Source organism: Colletes gigas, unplaced genomic scaffold (assembly GCF_013123115.1).
Source record: "Colletes gigas isolate AHSC1104 unplaced genomic scaffold, ASM1312311v1 Colletes_gigas_Sc00034, whole genome shotgun sequence".
In the NCBI taxonomy this organism is placed as follows: Eukaryota; Metazoa; Arthropoda; class Insecta; order Hymenoptera; family Colletidae; genus Colletes; species Colletes gigas.
This window is the reverse complement of record NW_025106663.1, coordinates 1,845,663-1,866,395: the sequence shown is the minus strand read 5'-3', so window position 1 is coordinate 1,866,395 and position 20,733 is coordinate 1,845,663. Positions and strand designations below refer to the sequence as shown.

At 29.9% G+C, this 20,733-nt stretch overlaps 3 protein-coding genes across 4 annotated transcripts; 1 reads left to right on the top strand and 2 right to left on the bottom strand.

Moving 5' to 3' along the window:
- Positions 1 to 1,492: 1,492 nt before the first annotated feature.
- Positions 1,493 to 10,985, top strand: LOC122402260 (cytochrome P450 4g15-like). Its single transcript, XM_043404898.1, has 9 exons — positions 1,493 to 1,665; positions 2,612 to 2,778; positions 3,449 to 3,659; positions 4,492 to 4,788; positions 4,867 to 5,272; positions 7,410 to 7,478; positions 8,217 to 8,385; positions 9,790 to 9,964; positions 10,673 to 10,985. The coding sequence occupies exons 2-9, from the start codon at positions 2,640 to 2,642 to the stop codon at positions 10,866 to 10,868; spliced, it is 1,662 nt and encodes a 553-aa protein (XP_043260833.1). The 5' UTR covers positions 1,493 to 1,665; positions 2,612 to 2,639; the 3' UTR covers positions 10,869 to 10,985.
- On the bottom strand, positions 7,494 to 8,206 carry LOC122402261 (cytochrome c-like). The gene is made up of 2 exons (XM_043404899.1): positions 7,924 to 8,206; positions 7,494 to 7,810 (listed from the first exon to the last, which is right to left on the bottom strand). Exons 1-2 carry the CDS (start codon positions 8,048 to 8,050, stop codon positions 7,626 to 7,628), a joined length of 312 nt encoding a protein of 103 aa, XP_043260834.1. The 5' UTR covers positions 8,051 to 8,206; the 3' UTR covers positions 7,494 to 7,625.
- An 812-nt stretch (positions 10,986 to 11,797) lies between the features above and the next one.
- On the bottom strand, positions 11,798 to 19,134 carry LOC122402230 (monocarboxylate transporter 9). 2 transcript variants are annotated; one of them, XM_043404843.1, is made up of 10 exons: positions 18,968 to 19,134; positions 17,766 to 17,976; positions 17,351 to 17,477; positions 16,115 to 16,329; positions 15,968 to 16,058; positions 15,185 to 15,453; positions 14,436 to 14,689; positions 13,794 to 14,086; positions 13,367 to 13,561; positions 11,798 to 12,101 (listed from the first exon to the last, which is right to left on the bottom strand). In XM_043404843.1, the coding sequence occupies exons 2-10, from the start codon at positions 17,961 to 17,963 to the stop codon at positions 11,923 to 11,925; spliced, it is 1,821 nt and encodes a 606-aa protein (XP_043260778.1). In that variant the 5' UTR covers positions 17,964 to 17,976; positions 18,968 to 19,134; the 3' UTR covers positions 11,798 to 11,922. The 2 variants fall into 2 exon arrangements, with proteins under 2 accessions (XP_043260778.1, XP_043260776.1); XM_043404841.1 differs by having other exon boundaries at positions 17,766 to 17,953; positions 18,968 to 19,133.
- Between the last annotated feature and the right edge of the window lie 1,599 nt (positions 19,135 to 20,733).

Genomic DNA, 20,733 nt, shown 5'->3' with positions numbered 1-20,733 from the left:
GGTTTTCCTTTGAGAAAATTGAAGAATTCTAGTCCACACTTGCAGTCACCTAAAAATAAAATATATATCTATATATATTAGATCAACTAAATATAATATATTTATTCTACTTACTACATTTATTATTTTCCTTTGAAAAAATTGAAGAATTCTAATCCACACTTGCAGTCACCTAAAAATAAAAAATATCTATTAGATCAACTAAATATTTTAAATGTAATATAATATATTTATTCTACATTCTACATTTTATATTTTCCTCTGAGAAAATTGAAGAATTCCAGTCCACACTTGCAGTCACCTAAAAATAAAGTATATTTATTAGATCAATCGAATATTTTAAATATAATATAATATATTTATTCTATAAACTACATTTTTTATTTTACATTCTACATTTTTGGTTTTCCTGTGAGAAAATTGAAGAATTCTAGTCCACACTTGCAGTCACCTAAAAATAAAATATATATCTATATATATTAGATCAACTAAATATAATATATTTATTCTACTTACTACATTTATTATTTTCCTTTGAAAAAATTGAAGAATTCTAATCCACACTTGCAGTCACCTAAAAATAAAAAATATCTATTAGATCAACTAAATATTTTAAATGTAATATAATATATTTATTCTACATTCTACATTTTATATTTTCCTCTGAGAAAATTGAAGAATTCCAGTCCACACTTGCAGTCACCTAAAAATAAAGTATATTTATTAGATCAATCGAATATTTTAAATATAATATAATATATTTATTCTATAAACTACATTTTTTATTTTACATTCTACATTTTTGGTTTTCCTGTGAGAAAATTGAAGAATTCTAGTCGACACTTGCAGTCACCTAAAAATAAAATATATATATATTAGATCATCTAAACATTTTAAATTTAATATAATATATTTATTCTACATTCTACATTTTGTATTTTCCCATGAAAATAAATTGAAAAATTCGATTTATAATTTTCCACAAGAAATGAACTAATTTATTTAACGAAAAAACTACAAAATGGCCAAAATGGCGTCCACAGATGGTTATTTTTCTAAACCAACTTCGATGACCTTGACCTTGTTGTAAATAACACCTTGAATAACCTCAACAATACTTTAACCATTTTTAATTTTGTATTTAACCTAACCAATACCAATATTGACGAAGGACTATACTAAGTACTGAAATAACATGCTAGAATAATTCTATTTATCATGAAATGAACGTGACAATTTTCAAAACTTCTTTTTGCAATTTTCTAACAATGCTCGATGATTGAAACTTTGCGAAGGTTAATCCAAGTTCAACTTTCGCGCAGATATTATTGATTTATGGCAATATTCGATACGAATGACAATTTACAAAGCAAATGCGTCACTCTGGGAAAGCTGAGGTCACCGTATAATTAATTTAAAGGAACGGAAACTTTTATGCAAACGAGAATATAAAAGCTGTCGATGCTTAAACTATTCATATTCGTCAATTTTGTGATCAGTGGAATGGGTACGCGAACAGTCATCCAGTGCAAGGCGTTAGTTTACTTGAAAATTACTTAAAAATCATCGAAAATTCAACTGGAAAATTTATAGAAAACTTTGAACAATTGTGAATCGTCGTTTTCTTTATTTCAATGTTAACAAAGTATATTTTGTTTTTGTAATGTAAGTATAATAGTGATCTAACAACGACAATAAATGAAAAAATCATTTGCAAATACAGGGTGTTCGGCCACCTCTAGCAAAAATTTTAATGAGCGATAGTAGAGGCCAAAATAATACAAAAATCAAGAATACCAATTTGTTGATGGAAGCTTCGTTAAAAAGTTATTAACGTTTAAAGTGCCGCCACTTACTGAATTTTTTTTCTCGAAAATGCGCAAGATTTCGGGGGTATGTCTATTCACCAAAAGTGACTGCAATTGAACCCTACAACCGAAAATAATTTTTCCACAACGATTTGCAATTTTTTAATTTTCTCGAATAATTTCACACCTTCTCTATTTTTTTTCTCGAAAGTGGGCAGGATTTCGCGGGTATGTCTAATGACAAAAACTGATTGCAATTGACCCCCGCGACCGAAAATAATTTTTCCACAACCGATTTGCAATTTTTTTTTCTCCGTTGAAAAATTTAGGCGCCTGATTGGATTTTCAGTAAGGAATTTTTTTCTCGAAAGGTGCGTACGATTTCGGAGGTATGTGTAATGACAAAAAATGATTGTAATTGATCCCCGCGACCGAAAATAATTTTTTTAAAACGATTTGAAAAATTTTTTTTCGCCGAAAAATTTCAGCACCTACTCGATTTTTTTTCTCGAAAGTAGATAGGATTTCGGAGGTATGTGTACTCACCAAAAATGATTGTAGTTGACCCCCGCAACCGAAAATAATTTTTCCAGAACGATTTGAAATTTTTGAATTTAATTGTTAATAACTTTTTAACGAGGCTTCCATCAACAAATTGGTATTCTTGATTTTCGTCTTATTTTTGCCTCTACTATCGCTCATTAAAATTTTTGCTAGAGGTGGCCGAACACCCTGTATATTTGTATTTGATTGTTAAAGTAAAAGTGTTATATTTTAATATTTTATTTTGTTTATATTTTTAGAACAGTTTCACGAGTGCAACGTTCAACAATGGAGGCGATTTTATTGTCTCAGTCGTACTGGCAAACTGCTCTTTTCTATTCACTTGTCGCCATCACTACAACATTAGTTGCCATCTACTTTTATATCGAAAATTCGCGAATTGTTCGCTTAGGAAGCAAAATTCCAGGTAAGTAAACTCAATAGAGAATTATTCAACATCAAATCGATGATTAAAATTGTAAAAATTATTTTGAAATTCATTGGAAAGTAACATGCAAATTGACTGAGTATATTTGTTATTAAATGTCGAAACAATAAGTGGGAATGCTGGTTTTTTGACATTTTAATTTTCATGGGAATAGTGTACTATATTTATATTGCATTAGAAATAACAATTTTATTATTTTAAAAATATTTTTTATTACTGTTTTATTATTTATTTCATTTCTTTACTAAAAATGGTTTAAATTTTAAATTTTACTAAAATTGATTCAAATTTAAATTTTAAATACTATATTATAAAATAAAATTGATTTTCAATCTTAAATGCTATATTTGAAATATAAATTTGAATCAATCTTTACTAAAATTGATTTAAATTTGAATTTTAAATATTATATTTAGTAGATCAATTTTAATAAATCAGTTTCAAGTGCTGTAATTTAAAATTTAAAATTGAAATTAATTTCATTTTAAAAATATTGTCTCTGAGGATATTAAATATTATACCTTGCACTGTGTTTTATTTTAAAGTAAACAGAGCATGTAAAACGTGAAATGTAAATATATCGAAGCTGTGTATATTAATATTTAACATTAATTTGTTTGTTCACCATTAATTTGGATTTGGTTTTCAGGGCCAAAAACAGTACCCTTTATAGGGAACGCGTTATTAACTGTTGGCCTGCATCCAAATGACGTTTTGAGCGAGCTGGAAAAATACGATGTGTTCGGACCTGTGGTTCGTGCCTTTCTAGGAAAGAAACTGTTCGTTTTCCTCTATCATCCTCAAGATGTCGAAATTATTCTAAGCAGCAATGTTCATATTGATAAATCTTCAGATTACAGGTGATTGTTTTGGCTGTAAATAATATTCTAAGCACTGAATTGCAATATTCCAAATTTGAGATTTTAACACATTACCGACCGATAGCCTATTAATCGACTGTTTTACCGGCCAACACTTACCGACCGATAGCGTATTAATCAACTGTTTTATCGGTCGACGTTTACCGACCGATAGCCGATTAATCAACCGCTACCGGTCGGTAAAGTGTTAAGATGCTTCTATATTGGCAAATTTTCAGATTAAAAACAATTATTTTATCTAACAATAAATAATATTTGAACCCTTGCATTTCAATATTTAAAATTGAATATTTTAAGATGCTTCTATATTAACAAATCATCAGATTACAGATAATTATTTCACCTAACAATAAATAATATTAACCAAACCCAGACCACTGAATTGCAATATTTAAAATTTAATATTTTGAGATGCTTTCAATATTGATAAATCTTCAGATTACAAATAATTATTTTACTCAGCAATAAATAATATTTGAACCCTTGCATTTCAATATTTAAAATTTAATATATTAAGATGCTTCCAATATTGATAAATCTTCACATTATAAATAATTATTTTACCCAGCAAAAAATAATATTTGACCCTTGCATTTCAATATTTAAAATTGAATATTTTTAAATGCTTCCAATATTGACAAATTTTTAAATTATAAATAATTATTTTACCCAGCAAAAAACAATACTTGAACCCCTGAATTGCAACATTCAAAATTCAATATTTCAAGTAGCTCTTTTAAAATTTTAAAAAAATTTGTATTAATTTGAAATTCGATAGTTAAATTATTTAACACGTATTTTCATTTCTCAGATTCTTCAAACCATGGTTGGGAGATGGTCTACTAATAAACAGCGGTGAAAAATGGCGAACCCACCGCAAGATCATAGCACCCACGTTCCACTTGAACGTGTTAAAATCGTTCGTTCCACTGTTTTACGAAAACAGCAGAGACCTGGTGATTCGACTACGCGACAAAGTGGGAAAGGACTTCGATTGCCACGATTATTTATCAGAAGTCACTGTCAACATCCTATTAGAAACAGCAATGGGACTAAAAGAGACTGAAAAACAAAAATGTGGTTACGACTACGCCATGGCTGTAATGAAGTAATAAAAACCACACAAATACTAAAAATTTCCCTACAAAACTATTCAAATATACCTTGATAAATCTTCCCAACACAGAATGTGCGATCTGATCCACCGTCGTCAATACCAGCTGAACCTGAGATGCGATTTCCTCTTCCAATTCTCAAACTACGCGAAGCAACAGAAGAAGCTGCTGGGTACTATTCACAGTCTGACCACGGAGGTGATCAAAAAGAAGAAAGAAGACTACAAAAAGATCAGCTTGGAGGAGGCTGCAAGTCCCCAAGAGACTCCCCTGAAGAATGATTCGAGTTCAGAGGTGAAGGATGACGATAAGACGAAGATGCGCTATGTCAGGGACGATTTGGATGACATCGATGACAACGATGTGGGGGAGAAGAAGAGGCTAGCTTTCTTGGATCTGATGCTGGAGCTTGCTAGGGCTGGTTCCAATCTCACGGACGAGGAGGTTAAGGAGGAAGTCGATACTATTATGTTCGAGGTATGGAAATGGTAAAAATGAAGTTTGTTTGTTAGATAGTTGGTTGGATAGTTTGTTAGGTTGGTAGGTTGGTAGCTTTGGTAGCTTTGGTAGCTTTGGTAGCTTAGGTAGCTTTGGTAGCTTTGGTAGCTTGGTAGTTTTGTAGCTTGGTAGTTTGGTAGCTTTTGTAGCTTTTGTAGTTTGGGTAGCTTTGGTAGTATGGTAACTTGGTAGCTTGGTAGTTTGGCAGCTTGGTAGTTTGATAGCTTGGTAGTTTGATAGCTTGGTAGTTTGGTAGCTTGGTAGTTTGGTGGCTTGGTAGTTTGGTGGCTTGGTAGTTTGATAGCTTTGGTAGCTTATGTAGCTTTGGCAGTTTGGTAGCTTGGTAGTTTCGTAGCTTTGGTAGTTTTGGTAGCTTTGGTAGCTTATGTAACTTTGGTAGTTTGGTAGCTTGGTAGCTTGGTAGTTTGACAGCTTGGTAATTTAATAGCTTGGTAGTTTGGTAGCTTGGTAGTTTAATAGCTTGGTAATTTGATAGCTTGGTAGTTTGATAGCTTGGTAGTTTGGTGGCTTGGTAGTTCGATAGCTAGGTAGTTTGGTAGCTTGGTAGTTTGATAGCTTGGTAGTTTGGTAGTTTGCAGTTAGTTAGTTTGTTAGTGACTTTTTATTAGTTTGTTAGTTAGTTAGTATGTCAGTTAGTTAGTTAGATTGTCAGTTAGTTAGTTAGTTAGTTAGTTTGTCAGTTAGATAGTTAGATTGTCAGTTAGTTTGTTAGTTTGCAGTTAGTTAGATGGTTTGTTAGTGAGTTTGTTAGTTTTGTAGTTTTGTAGTTTGGTAGATTGGTAGCTTGGTAGCTTGGTAGCTTGGTAGTTTGCAGTTAGTTAGTTAGTTTGGTAGTTTTGTAGTTTTGTAGGTTGGTAGCTTGGTAGTTTGGTAGTTTGCAGTTAGTTAGTTAGTTTGTTAGTGAGTTCGTTACTTTGGTAGTTTGGAAGTTTGGTAGCTTGGTAGTTTGGTAGTTTGGTAGTTAGTTAGTTAGTTTGTTAGTGAGTTTGTTAGTTAGTTAGTTTGTTAGATAGTTAGTTTGTTAGATAGTTAGATAGTTGGTTAAATAGATAGTTAGATTGTCAGTTAGTTAGTTAATTTGTCAGTTAGATGGTTAGATTGCCAGTTAGTTTGTTAGTTTGCAGTTAGTTAGTTTTGTAGTTTTGTAGTTTGGTAGTTTGGTGGCTTGGTAGCTTGGTAGATTGGTAGCTTGGTAGTTTTGTAGTTTGGTAGCTTGGTAGTTTGGTAGTTTGGTAGTTTGGCAGTTTGCAGTTAGTTAGTTAGTTTGTTAGTGAATTTGTTAGTTAGTTAGTTTGTTAGATAGTTAGATAGTTGGTTAAATAGATAGTTAAATTGTCAGTTAGTTAGTTAATTTGTCAGTTAGATAGTTAGATTGTCAGTTAGTTTGTTAGTTTGCAGTTAGTTAGATAGTTTGTTAGTTAGTTAGTTAGTCAGTTAGTTTGTCAGTTAGCTAGTTAGTTAGTCAGTTAGTTATTTAGTTAGTTAGTTAGTTAGTCAGTTAGTTATTTAGTTAGTTAGTTAGTTAGTCAGTTAGTTAGTCAGTTGTATTAGTCACTTTATGTTGATCTCCATTTGGGTATTCCCCTAACACGTTCACTCCCACATCAAAACCTAATTAATCTAATATTCCACAAAACTAGAATTTTGATTTCAGACCATTGTAAGCTACATAACCTAAAATTTCTTTCAATTCTGATTCTGTAACGTTGTGAAAATTCATAAATTCTACTCAAACTCATTTTTGTCTACGTCTTAACACTTTACCGACCGATAAAACAGTTGATTAATCGGCTATCGGTCGGTAAACGTCGACCGATAAAACAGTTGATTAATAGGGTATCGGTCGGTAAGCGTTGGCCGGTAAAACAGTCGGTAAAGTGTTAACTCGAGAATTAATTTTTCTAGTATCCTAATGGTAAATATGTGTCATGGCGGTCACAGAATTGAGGCGTGAGGCGCCATCTAGCGGCCACATGCACGCACCAGAACGAATAAAATGGCGTTCCCCGTAAAGGGTTGCCTCCATAATTCGAATTTTACTTTTCCTTGAGAATTTACCCCAAAAAAAATTTGTAATCATTTTTATGATTTTTAGGGACACGATACCACGGCTGCAGGTTCCAGTTTCGTTCTCTGCGCCCTTGGAATTCACCAGGACATCCAGGTGAGTGAAATAGAAATAGAAACGAGCCTCTGAAAAGAAAAATGGCTTTCCTGGGTAGTTTTAATCGTAATTGTTTACTTCCATTCGACACTGTAACACATTTTTCGACTGTACAGAATATTTCACACGTAAAAGTTATTTGAATTTTCATTTCAACGTTGCTAAATAAGCTATTATATCCTTTCGATCTTGTTCTCTTCTGACGCCATTGAATATCATTCTTGTGCCAGGAATGAACTGCATGGGGAACTCCAAGTAGGTGTTTAAAGTGGTCTCGTTCCACACTATGCCCTTTGTCTTCATTGATTCGGTGTAGTTGAACCCTGGATTAGCTAATCAATTGAGAATTTTAACAGTAAATTACAAGAAAAAAATATTTTGATACGAAATAATTAAATATTGAAATTGTGGGACTGAAGTGTATAATAATATTTCGAGTACTTACAGCCACAGGTTTTGCCCACAACTCCATAAAGATTAGGGCCCACTCTGTGTTTGCCATTTGGGTCACTGGTGTGACACATTTGGCACATCCTTATGAACAAATTTTTCCCACGTGCTACGTCCCCCATATTTACAAAAAATTTATTTTTCCCTAACCTTGAAAGTTGTGACAACTATTTTGCACCATGATTGCTATTGTTTCTGCGATATCTATCGATCTCGATGGATAGCTTCTGACTGATTCAGGCGATTTCAGATTTGAATGTAGTTTTGTATGCTTTGGAATGATACTAGGAACGAGTGTACGAGGAACTGAATGAAATTTTCAACGGGTCTAACAGGCCTTGCACGTTTCAAGACACTTTGAGGATGAAGTATCTGGAAAGAGTGATTCTTGAGACTTTGAGACTCTTTCCACCTGTGCCTGTTATCGCGAGGATGCTCAAAGAAGACGTGCAAATTGGTGAATATTATGTTTTATACGATAATAAAATTTTCTTAATAAAAAAATCTTCTGTTTTGGAGAAATTGAAATTTTCGTTTTTGAATCATTTGGCTCCTTTTTTGTGTTTGAAACTTTATTTTTGGTATATTGAATGTTAATTAAGAGGTGATTAGCTTGACAATATTGTTCTAATTAAATTTTTTTTAAAGTTATTAAAAATTATATCTTGATAGAAGATTGTACAATTCTAAATTGTTAAATTTGATGGGAAAATAGAATTATTTACTGTTTTAAAAAATATATTAGAATATGGAAACTTAATTTACTGGCACTGAAGATTACCAAAAGGTTGTGCAATTTTAAATTATCAAATTTTATAGAATGATAAAATTTAGTTTGAATTTTTAAAAATATATTGGAATATGGAAACTTCAATTCTGAATTATTTAATGGAATAATTATGGAAACTTCATTTACAGTCACTAAAAATGACTAAAAGGTTGTGCAATTTTAAATTATCAAATATTATCAAATTATAAAATATTTTATAAGATATAAAAAATTATCTTCAATTTTTTAAAATATACTAGAATATGGAAATTTCATTTCTGAATTATTTAGTCACTGAAAATTACTATAAAATTGTACAATTTTAAATTATCTTTGATAGAATAATAAAAATCTTCAATTTTTAAAAATAAACTTAATTTCTGAACTATATACAGTCACTAAAAATTACCAAAAGATTGTGTAATTTTAAATTACCAAATTTTATAAAATAATACAATTCATTTTTATTCTAAAAAATATAGTGAAATATTAAAATTTAATTGTTGTTTCATTTGTCATGTTTAAGCAATTAAATAATTAATGCACATAAAAAACCTGTGATTAAATATCATTAAACTTTATCTCTGCTATATTAAATACTAATTAAAAGAGGACCAGCTTGACAATATTATTTTATTTTTTTTTTTTTAGAATGATTAAAAATCACCAAAATGTTGTGCAATTTTAAATTATAAAATTTGATAAATTAATAAAAAACCTTCAATTTTTTAAAATATACTTAATTTCTGAATTATTTACAGTCACTAAAAATTACCAAAAGATTGTAAGAATTTTGAATTATAAAATTTGATAGAATAATAACATTTATCTTCAGTTTTTAAAAATATACCTAATTTCTATATTATTTACAGCCACTAAAAATTACCAAAAGATTGTACAAATTTAAATTATCAAATTTTATAGAATAATAAAATTATCTCCCATTCTAAAAAATATAGTGAAATAAAAAAATTTAATTTCTGAATTATTTTCCATATTAAAAGAATCAAACAACACATATAAAGAGCCAATAATTAAACATCATTAAAAGAAGACCAATTTGACAATATTGTTTAATGTTTTTTTTTACAGTGACTAAAAATTACGTGTTACCAAAGGGTTCTACAGTCCTAATTTCACCCTACAAGGTCCACCGATTAGAAGAATTCTACCCAAACGCTTACGTATTCGATCCTGACAACTTTTTACCAGAACGAATGCAAAACAGGCATTACTATTCCTACATCCCCTTCAGTGCAGGGCCCAGGTGAGCCACCAATTATTTTCAACCCATAAATAAAATGAAACATCACATTTATTCCCAATAATAAACCAAAATTTCATAAAATATTAATATTTAAAGAATTTGAAAGAATAATTAACAAATTATCTATGATTTCATCAAACAAATAAATTCTATTCTATTTTAGTTAATTTTTACTATTCAATTAAAGGCTAAATATTTTTATTATTAAATCAAAATTTCATAAATTATTGATATTTAAAGAATTTGAAAGAATAATTAACGAATTATCTATGATTTCATCGAATAAATAAATTCTATTCTATTTTAGTTAATTTTTACTATTCAATGAAAAACTAAATATTCTTATTATTAAATAAAAATTTCATAAAATATTGATATTTAAAGAATTTGAAAAAATGATTTCATCGAATAAATAAATTGTATTCTATTAAAAATCCTATTTAAAAATCCTATTTAATAATAGAGAAATTTTCATATATCCAGTGAAAATGATCAATAATTAAATATGATTTTTAATTAAATATTATAAAATAGTTAATTTTTACTATCCAATTAAAAACTAAATATTCTCATTATTAAATAACCTTTTTCCTACACCATAAATAAATAAATACAATTTGATAAACATAAAAATGTCCTGTAAGAGGGTAGTATTTCAAAAATTGTTGAGAACTATTTTTTTTGAGATTAAATTGCGATTTTATTTAGGTCCTGCGTGGGAAGGAAATACGCCATGTTGAAGTTGAAGGTTTTATTGTCGACGATCCTGCGGAACTACAGGATCCTGTCGGATCTCACGGAAAAGGACTTCCGGCTGAAGGTCGACATAATTCTCAAAAGGGTGGACGGCTTCCAAATAAAAATCGAACGTCGAAACAATAGCAGTCAAGACGTTCGCGCTTGAAATAGAATTTTTACACTAAATTTAAAAAAAAAAAAAAAAATACAAACCAATTTCTAAACACTTCCAAAACGAAATCAATTGGCCCTGAATCAGTAAAAAAAATAAAATAGTTACAATTGTCACAAATTATTCTAATAAAAGTATTATTCATAAGTAGCATTTTTCTTCATCCTATTATTTTCAATATAAAATTTTTAATTTCCCCAAAAGGGAAGAAATTAGTTTCTATTATTAATTAGAAGAGTGCCTGGAATTTATAAAACTTAAAGCTTTGAATAAATTCAGATTTGAAACGAAACCAAAATCGTACTAAAAATAACAAAACAAAAAATAGAAAAATCTAATATATATTAGAAATTCTAATAATTCCGTTTCGATAATTACAAATTGTCACGAATTATTAATTCTAATAAAAGTATTATTCATAAGTAGCATTTTTCTTCATCCTATTATTTTCAATATAAAATTTTTAATTTCCCCAAAAGGGAAGAAATTAGTTTCTATTATTAATTAGAAGACTGCCTGAATTTATAAAAGTTAAAGCTTTGAATAAATTCTGATTTAAAACGAAACCAAAATCGTACTAAAAATAACAAAACAAAAAATAGAAAAATCTAATATTGATTAGAAATTCTAATAATTTCGTTTCGATAATTAGAAATTGTCAAGAATTACTAATTCCAATAAAATTACGTAGCATTTTCTTTCACCCTATCACTCTAAATATAAAATATTTATCAAATTATTCGTGCAGAAATTATAAATTTTTTCAAAATGAATCAATTTGACCACAAGGAAAGAAATTAGTTTTTTTTTTTATAATAAATTAAGTGCTAATAAAAAAAAAAATTGTATGACGACCTGATACTAGCGGCGAGTGTATTTAAAATAATTTCTACATTGCATTTCACATCACATTTTGAGTTTGAAAATTGTCTGTCGAAAGTTGACAATCGTCAATGAGGATTGAATATTTTCGATAAAAATAACCTACGCTCGAGTACTTTAACGCGCTTTATATACAAAGGTCTTCCTCTTTCTCTCTCCATTTGCGTCAATCTGCAGAAAGGGCACCGGAAGTTTGGGCAGCAACTTTATCCGCCCTCTCGTTCCTCCACTTTGGTAAATCTACTGAAAGGAACTGTATTGCCCACGGAATAACGAACAGGACGTTCATTAGTATAAGGGCAAGCTGGCAGACCACAAAACTGTTCGTCCAGTCCTTCATCAGCCCTAAAAAAAAAACCGTTCGTCTTAACAGTCCCCATTGTTTTTTTTTAACTTTCACTTCCGTCGTGATTAATTAAAACAGAAATATTTGTGTGTAATTAAATTTTATTTAATTGAGAATTCTATCTTAATTGAAATTATCAAAGTCAAATTTTTAAATTCAAATAATAATATTAAAAAAAATATAACAACTCAATCTTTTTCATAATTCACTTTAAATTTGATCTTCTAATTAAATATAGAGCTTGTTAAATATAAAAATTTACTTAGAGAAGCATTGGTAGTCGTTTGAAAAAATTTTATGCTAAAAATTTGCAAGATATAACTATTATAAAAACTGTACCATTCAGAAAGCTGATCCAAATACACTTGAGGCAATATTTTCTGAATGAAAAGTAAAGTTTGCAAATAAATAACGAAAAATAAAAAATGAAATAGAAATAATAAAAATAAACAACAGTAATTATTTTCTTCGAATATTCTGAAACACAACTGACTCTGAATATTAACCCCTTAACGCTCATATTTTTCGGGTTAACCAACAATGATCAGTTTTCTTTATTGGATTTGTTTCTAAAAATATGGTTTTTTTTTCATTACAATGTTGTATCTAACGTATAATTTGAAGGAAAACAAATATTAGCATCCCTTAAACCGTTGGATTAAACAAATATTGTTTTTCAAAGCAGTGAAACTCGAGCATGAACGTTAAGGGGTTAATGAAAGTATTATACAGGGTGTTTAGGTAACCCTGGGAAAAATTTTGATGGGAGATTCTGGGGGCCAAAATAAGACGAAAATCAAGAATAGTAATTTTTTGATTGAGGCTTCGTTAAAAAGTTATTAACGTTTGAAGTTGAAGTGTGCAGCGCGCACGGTTCCCGTTTCACAGGCGCAACTTTAAACGTTAATAACTTTTAAACGAAGCCTTATTTTGGAAATTGGTATTCTTGATTTTCGTCTTATTTTGGCCTATAGAATCCCCCATTACAATTTTTCGTGTTTAATCGCAATACTGGGCATATTCGCGTTGGGGTTAAAAGCACCTTAGTGGGCGCCTTTGATACAGGCAACCAGACGCGCATGCGCGTCGAAACCTCGCTCGAGAAGGTTTGAATCCGTGCTAGAACACAAGATTTCTAACTACTGTAAATAATTATTCCTCGCAGATAAATTTAAAAATCATTAAATTCGATAAAATTAAATTTTCTAAATGAATGCTTCTATGCATTTCGTAATTAAATTTAACTAAAAATTAGAAGTCTCACCAACGATTGGACCAAATACTATGGAAATGACACCGCTGATAGCGCCAGAAATCCCATAAGCAGAGGCGAATTTATCAATACTGACGTCTTCAATGATCACCAAAGGTTGAGGTACCAACAGCCACGACCTAACCATCCCTATAATCGCTATCATTATAAACGTACCTGTCAAGGTGTCGTCGTAAATTAAATAACCTGCAAATTAAAACTCCAAAATAAATTAAAATAAAATAATACTCCAATAATTGAATTGTGTACCATTTTATAGTGTCTCTGATAAAACTAAAATATAAAAAAAAAAATTAAATAATGAAAAAAATCAGTTGTCTAATATTTAATTTACTGAAATAAAACTTACTCTCTGACAAAACTAAAATAATAAAAAAAAATTAAACACTAAAAAAAATTAATTATTTTATTTACTGACCAGCTTTAGCGAAACCCATGCAAATCATTGCACAGAAGAAAATGTACTTCGCCTTGATTTGCACCACCAGAGTGAAAATTGCAATTAAAATCTTGGACGCCAGTTCTGCAGCGGCTGATATAGTGATCGCCAGGGCTGCTTGGCTTTTCGTGTAGCCACTACTAGTCATCATCAGTGGCAAAAGACCAGAAAACGTGAAGTCACTCGACAGGACGAAGCTGACGCCCAGGCAAATGTTCATGAAACCGCAATTCTTTAACAGTGACATTTCCAGAAGCTCTTCGAAGATCGTTCTGTATCGTTCAAAGCACACTTTTCATTCACATAGCTCTCAAACACTTACAAAGAACCGTAACTTAAACATTCTAATCTAGAAACTTCAAAAAATCTCTCTTAATTCCATATAAAAAATTAAAAATTACTGTTTTATAAAATGTAAAATTAACACTTTACCGACCGATAGAATATTAATCGACTGTTTTACCGGCCAACGCTTACCGACCGATAGACTATTAATTAACTGTTTTATCGGTCGACGTTTACCGACCGATAGCCGATTAATCAACCGCTACCGGTCGGTAAAGTGTTAAAAATTACTGTTTTATAAAATGTAAAATTAGAATTTGGGATATTTTCACGTACTTTATTTGGCTTTTTTTAGCGTTTTCTTCGTCTTTCATGGACACTTGGACCCCCTTTTCCAATTTTTTCTCTTTCGGTTTCTCGAAATGCGCCATGTCCGTGACAGTCCCGATGCTCGTCACTAAATTCGCCAAACTCGAAGCTGACAGGGCTGACATGCGTCTCGTCAGGAGCTCACGCATCGATCCGGACTTTATTCGATTTTGGATTTTGCCCTCCAGCTCTGAAATCGAAGCCACTCTTTGTGCAGGCTCCTAGTTTCGAAAAAAGAAACAACAATTTTTCAATCGCTTCCAACAGTCCGATGAAAAGTTAATCGATTTCCAGTCTCAGCTGCAAAAGACACAAAAAGCACCAAAAAAAAACGTTTATTTACCATAAAAAATCAAAGTCATCAATTTTAAAATAACATATTTTTTATGTAAATTGTGTCAAAACTAATTCAATGATTCATAGATCATAACCTTGACTTCAGAAATTCTGAGTATTATAGTTACAACTATATTTTTAAAAAATTGTTTCCATTCAGAAAAATGAAGGTGACCTTGAAATTTTATAGTAATTGAATATTATAGTTGCAACTATATTTTTCAAAAATTGTTTCCATTCAGAAAAATGAGGATGACCTTGAAATTTTATAGCAAACATCTTTGCTGTGTTTTGTATCTTTCGTAGCTTTGGTTCGAATTATTTTTTCATCAGATTAGTGGAAGTGCCTGAAAAATCGTGAATTAGTTCGAAAAACTAACTTTCATCGTTTCGATTAGGAGTGGAACGTGCCTGCCTCTTTCATCTTTGAGGCTGGTTAGACTACTCCATCTTGTTTTCGCTGGAACGTGTGTGATCTCGCTGGAACGTCGACTGAGCACAGAAATTCCACACAATTTCCGTTCTTCTCTTTGTCGCGCCCTCTCCGCGAGGACCTCTTCCGGTTTCCGTGTGTGCCACTCGACCGGATGCATCATCGTCATTCCGACGATACAGTTCAAACTCATCGCGCCAGTCATCAAAGCTGTGCCTATCAAATAAAAAAAATAAAAATTAATTAATCAAAAAATGTCAAATTTATTAGTGACAAAAGTCTCCATTTTCTATTTTGAATATTGGTGATTCTATGTTTTGTTGCATTTTTGTATTGATTGTAATGTTAAGGAGTGTATTAAAGTATTTTTAATTGAATTATTAGCTATTTAAAATGTGTCGAAATGATTGTAATTAATAATTTGTTGATGTTCGATTTAATTGCAAATTATTTTTCAAGTGTAGATTATTTTTCAATCGTATACTATTTAATTTCAAATAATTTTTCAAGTGTATAGGTACCATTTTTTATTAGAAATAATTTTTCAAACGTATACTATTTAATTCCAGATAATTTCTGAAATAATTTGATTTGTTTTAATAAATACCTTGCAAACATTAAAATGTGTTGATTTTAATACCACAAACCTGACGAAAAATTATTAATGAAACTTGACATAATTAAAAAAACTAATTTAAAAGAAAAATTCTTTGCCAAATAAGAAACTCACCCCTAAAGCCATAAGCTTTCATCAATCTCTCGATGCATACAGGATACGCGATTCCACCTAAGCCGATAATAACTTGTGCAGCGCTCATCACCTAAAAAACAATATTTCTGAAGAATTAAGAACATCTCAACGTTATTATTTACATACTGGCGCTCTCCTCTTCACGAAATAGGCATTAAAGTTTGTGTTGCAAATGGTGACGATCAGACCCAGCCCCATGCCTTGGAGGAAATTTAAAAACGCCATTTCGTAAACATTTGTCACGAACGCCAGTGCAACGTTTGGCACTGCGAATAGAAACGCGCCAAAAACTCCCACGGGCCTCATCGCGTATCTCTTCAACAAGGTATTGGTCATCAAACCTGCGAAAAAAACAACATTCAAAATGGTCATCACCTTATATAATATCTTATATAATTTCTGTCAAATTTATAACGTGTTTTGAGTTTTCATTTTTTCTTTAAATAGAAAAATTTTAATGGGGGATTCTAGGGGACAAAATAAACCGAAAATCAAGAATACCAATTTCCAAAATAAGGCTTCGTTTAAAAGTTATTAACGTTTAAAGTTGCGCCTGTGAAACGGGAACCGTGCGCGCTGCACACTTCAACTTCAAACGTTAATAACTTTTTAACGAAGCCTGAATCAAAAAATTACTATTCTTGATTTTCGCCTTATTTTGGCCTCTAGAATCCACCTCCAGAATTTTTTCCCAAAATATTCACCTTTTATTTTTGTGTGCACAATTAAAATTCATTTTATTAAGAATTATATCTACCCACATTTCTCTGTATTTTAATTCAATTTTAACACTCCCAAATAATATAATTAGAAGATTATATATTTGTGAACTAAAATTTTGAACGAATTTGAGATACTTTAAAAGTGAAAATACACTCGTGCGCCAGCATCCCGGTATCAAACACGTGTTATCAGCGATCGTGTGCACAATACAGGTGTACACAGATGCAGGAAAACATCCACGGAGACGTGGATAACGTTCCTCAATGACACCCGTTATCGGTGTTATGCTCGTCTCTATGGATGCACGCTCCGGGAACAAATATAGGTCCCGTATCGTGACGCTCGAATATGCGACAGGCATAATTATTTTTACGCTCTAAAGATATTTTTCGTACGATTCCCTCCGTTAGTTCGCGCTCTCTATCTTCAGACACGGTTCTCATTTCCTGGCGCCTAGGCGGTTTTATCGTAAACAAACGTAGAGGCGTGTTTGTACAAAGATCAGAAACAAACGTAGTTATCGCGAGCTGATTTTAAAACAATTCACTCCACCGAATTCTCTCGCGTTACTTCTCGACGAAAACACGTAATTGATACTTGCAATATGCAAGGAATATTTTTGTTTTTTGTTTTACGTACCAGCTATGGAGAATGTCACCATGAAAACGGAATTAAATAACGTCATTGCTGTTCCAGCCTGACCAGTTGCTTCGAGAAAATCCCCGAAAATTATTGCAAACGACGCGGTTGGTCCAAACGTTGTCACCTGCGGAGATGTAATAAAATAACTGCAAATAACTATAATAAATGAGCTTCAAATTTGAATGTTTATTTTTTCACTTTTAGGGTGATAAATGAACCTTTGAGTGGAAATCTTTCTCAGACAATCTTGGATCATTTTTTACCCGTCCTCCTCTATAGTCAGGTGTTTCATTTAAAAAAAATTGAACAGAAACAGTGACCCATCGAATATAAAAATTAGAAGAGTTTAAAGGTAGAGAATTTGAGATTTTGATGCACAGAAAATTATTGTAAATAAATGTTTGGTACTAACGAAAACTAAGATCATGGCGAGGACCACCATCCACCCCCATCCACCGTCAGGAGCCAAGTCTTCGAGGGTGAGTTGGTCGTTTTCTTTTTCTTCCTCCTTGTATATCGATAACGCATTGTTTTGTTTCTTCTCATCCTCGTTGGGCACGTTCGTGGTGGTTGTCATTGTCGTTGATCCATTAGTCTTAGCTACCGTCATATTTTTGTAGAGTCTGCACGCATCGCATAGAAAGTATTTTCTATTTTTACACACTAGTACCGAATTTCTCTGAATCTCGTCAACGATCACAATTTTCTAAATCACGTTTACTTCCCATCGATTTTCACTTCATCGTCGAAATTCACTAAATTCGTTTTTTGGAGTTTCCGCGCGTCAAAACAACGGAGACATTTTTACATACTCAATTGTTACATCATTATTAGCATTATCTTTCGAGCAGAATCAGTTTTTGAATTTTAGAAATTAATTACGTTACGTGCTTGAATTTTTTGAGAATTTTTTTTTTTATATAAATATGCATTATTATAAATTATAAATTTTTGAAATTGAGTAATAAAAATAATTTTGATAAGTCGTTTTTGAATTTTAGAAATTAATTACGTTACGTGCTTGAATTTTTTGAGAATTTTTTTTTTATGGAAATATGAATTATTGTTAAGTCGTGTAAATTGTAAATTTTTGAAATTGAGTAATAAAAATAATTTTGTTGCGTCGTTTTTGAATTTTAGAAATTAATTACGTTACGTGCTTGAATTTTTTGAGAATTTGTTTTTTTTTTTTATGTAAATATGAGTTATTGTTAAGGCGTGTAAATTATAAATTTTTGAAATTGAGTAATAAAAATAATTTTGATGCGTCGTTTATGAATTTTAGAAATTAATATACGTTACGTGTTTGAATTTTTTTTTTTTTTTATGTAAATATGAATTATTGTTAAGGCGTGTAAATTATAAATTTTTGAAATTGAGTAATAAAAATAATTTTGTTGCGTCGTTTTTGAATTTTAGAAATTAATTACGTTACGTGCTTGAATTTTTTAAGAATTTTTTTTTGTTTTTTTATGTAAATATGAATTATTGTTAAGGCGTGAAAATTGTAAATTTTTGAAATTGAGTAATAAAAATAATTTTGATAAGTCGTTTTTGACGAGTGAAAAAGAGATTCGTAGGATATATTCTAGCGATCATAGATCTTGATCTTACCACCCCGTATAGTGTTTCCGTTTCGTCGAAACGGCGATTTCGATCGATTAATTTTGCAGTGTATGTGACAGTTAGCTGGATGCTTTTTGACTGAACGAGACTGGATACAAACGATTTTGGAGGCTCTCTTATCTATGTACATACATACGGAATGTCAGCGTGCTAAGTACCGATCCTTAAGGGGAATGAAATATTGCTACCGTGGCATCTGTAATTAGAAAATCGGTCGCATTGTAAACGGGATTTCGCAACTTTACGCGTAGAATCGGTTCGATTAATTAACAATGACGGAATAATATTCGCCATAGGTACTGACTCACGTTTGTTTTTATGTAAATTAATATCGTTTCTGTTTAAATACAGTTATTTTGTAAATAAAGTTATTTTTAAAATTATTATTCCTGTAGTATTCCAAATATTATATAATATATATGTATATATTAGAAGATTAGAAATATGTAAAGATTGTGGGTACAATATATTTGAAATTTTTCATTTTATAGATTTATGTAATATATGTATATTTAGGGATATCTATTAAAATGTGTATTTTTGTTTTTTGAACGTTCAAAATATAAAAAATATGCAAAATGTCATATTTAAAATTTAGAATTATTTTAGTTTATACTATAATATTTGTATTAAAATTATTATTCTTGTAGAATTCTAAATAAATATATGAAGATTGTTGAAATAAAATTTTTTTTTTTTTAAATTTATCATATTAGAGATTTATGTAATATATTATTAAGGATATCTATTAAGGATATCTATTAAAATGTGTATTTTTGTTTTTTGAACGTTCTAAATATAAAAATATAGTGTCATATTTAAGTGTGGTAATAAAATTATTTTAGTTTATACTATAATATTTGTATTAAAATTATTATTCTTTTAGAATTCTAAATAAATATATTAGAAGATTAGAAATATATAAAAATTACTGGTACAATGTTTTAAAAATTCTTCAATTTATAGATTTATGTAATATATTATAAGGAAAATATATTAAAATGTGCATTTTTGTGTTTAGACATTCAAAATACAAAAATATGCAAAATATCATATTTGAAATTTAGAATTAATTTAGTTCATATTATAATATTTAATTAAAATTATTATTCTTGTAGAATTCAAACAATTTATATATTAGAAAATTAGAAAAATGTAAAGATTGTTAGTACAATATTTTTGAAATTTTTCATATTACAAATTTATGTAATATACTATTAGGAATATCTATTAAAATGTGTATTTTTGTTTTTTGAACGTTCTAAATATAAAAATATAAAGTGTCATATTTAATTGTAGTAATAAAATTATTTTAGTTTATACTATAATATTTGTATTAAAATTATTATTGTTGCAGAATTCTAAATAAATATATTAGAAGATTAGAAATATATAAAAATTACTGGTACAATGTTTTAAAAATTCTTCAATTTATAGATTTATGTAATATATTATAAGGAAAATATATTAAAATGTGCATTTTTGTGTTTAGACATTCAAAATACAAAAATATGCAAAATATCATATTTGAAATTTAGAATTAATTTAGTTCATATTATAATATTTAATTAAAATTATTATTCTTGTAGAATTCAAACAATTTATATATTAGAAAATTAGAAAAATGTAAAGATTGTTAGTACAATATTTTTGAAATTTTTCATATTACAAATTTATGTAATATACTATTAGGAATATCTATTAAAATGTGTATTTTTGTTTTTTGAACGTTCAAAATATAAAAATATAGTGTC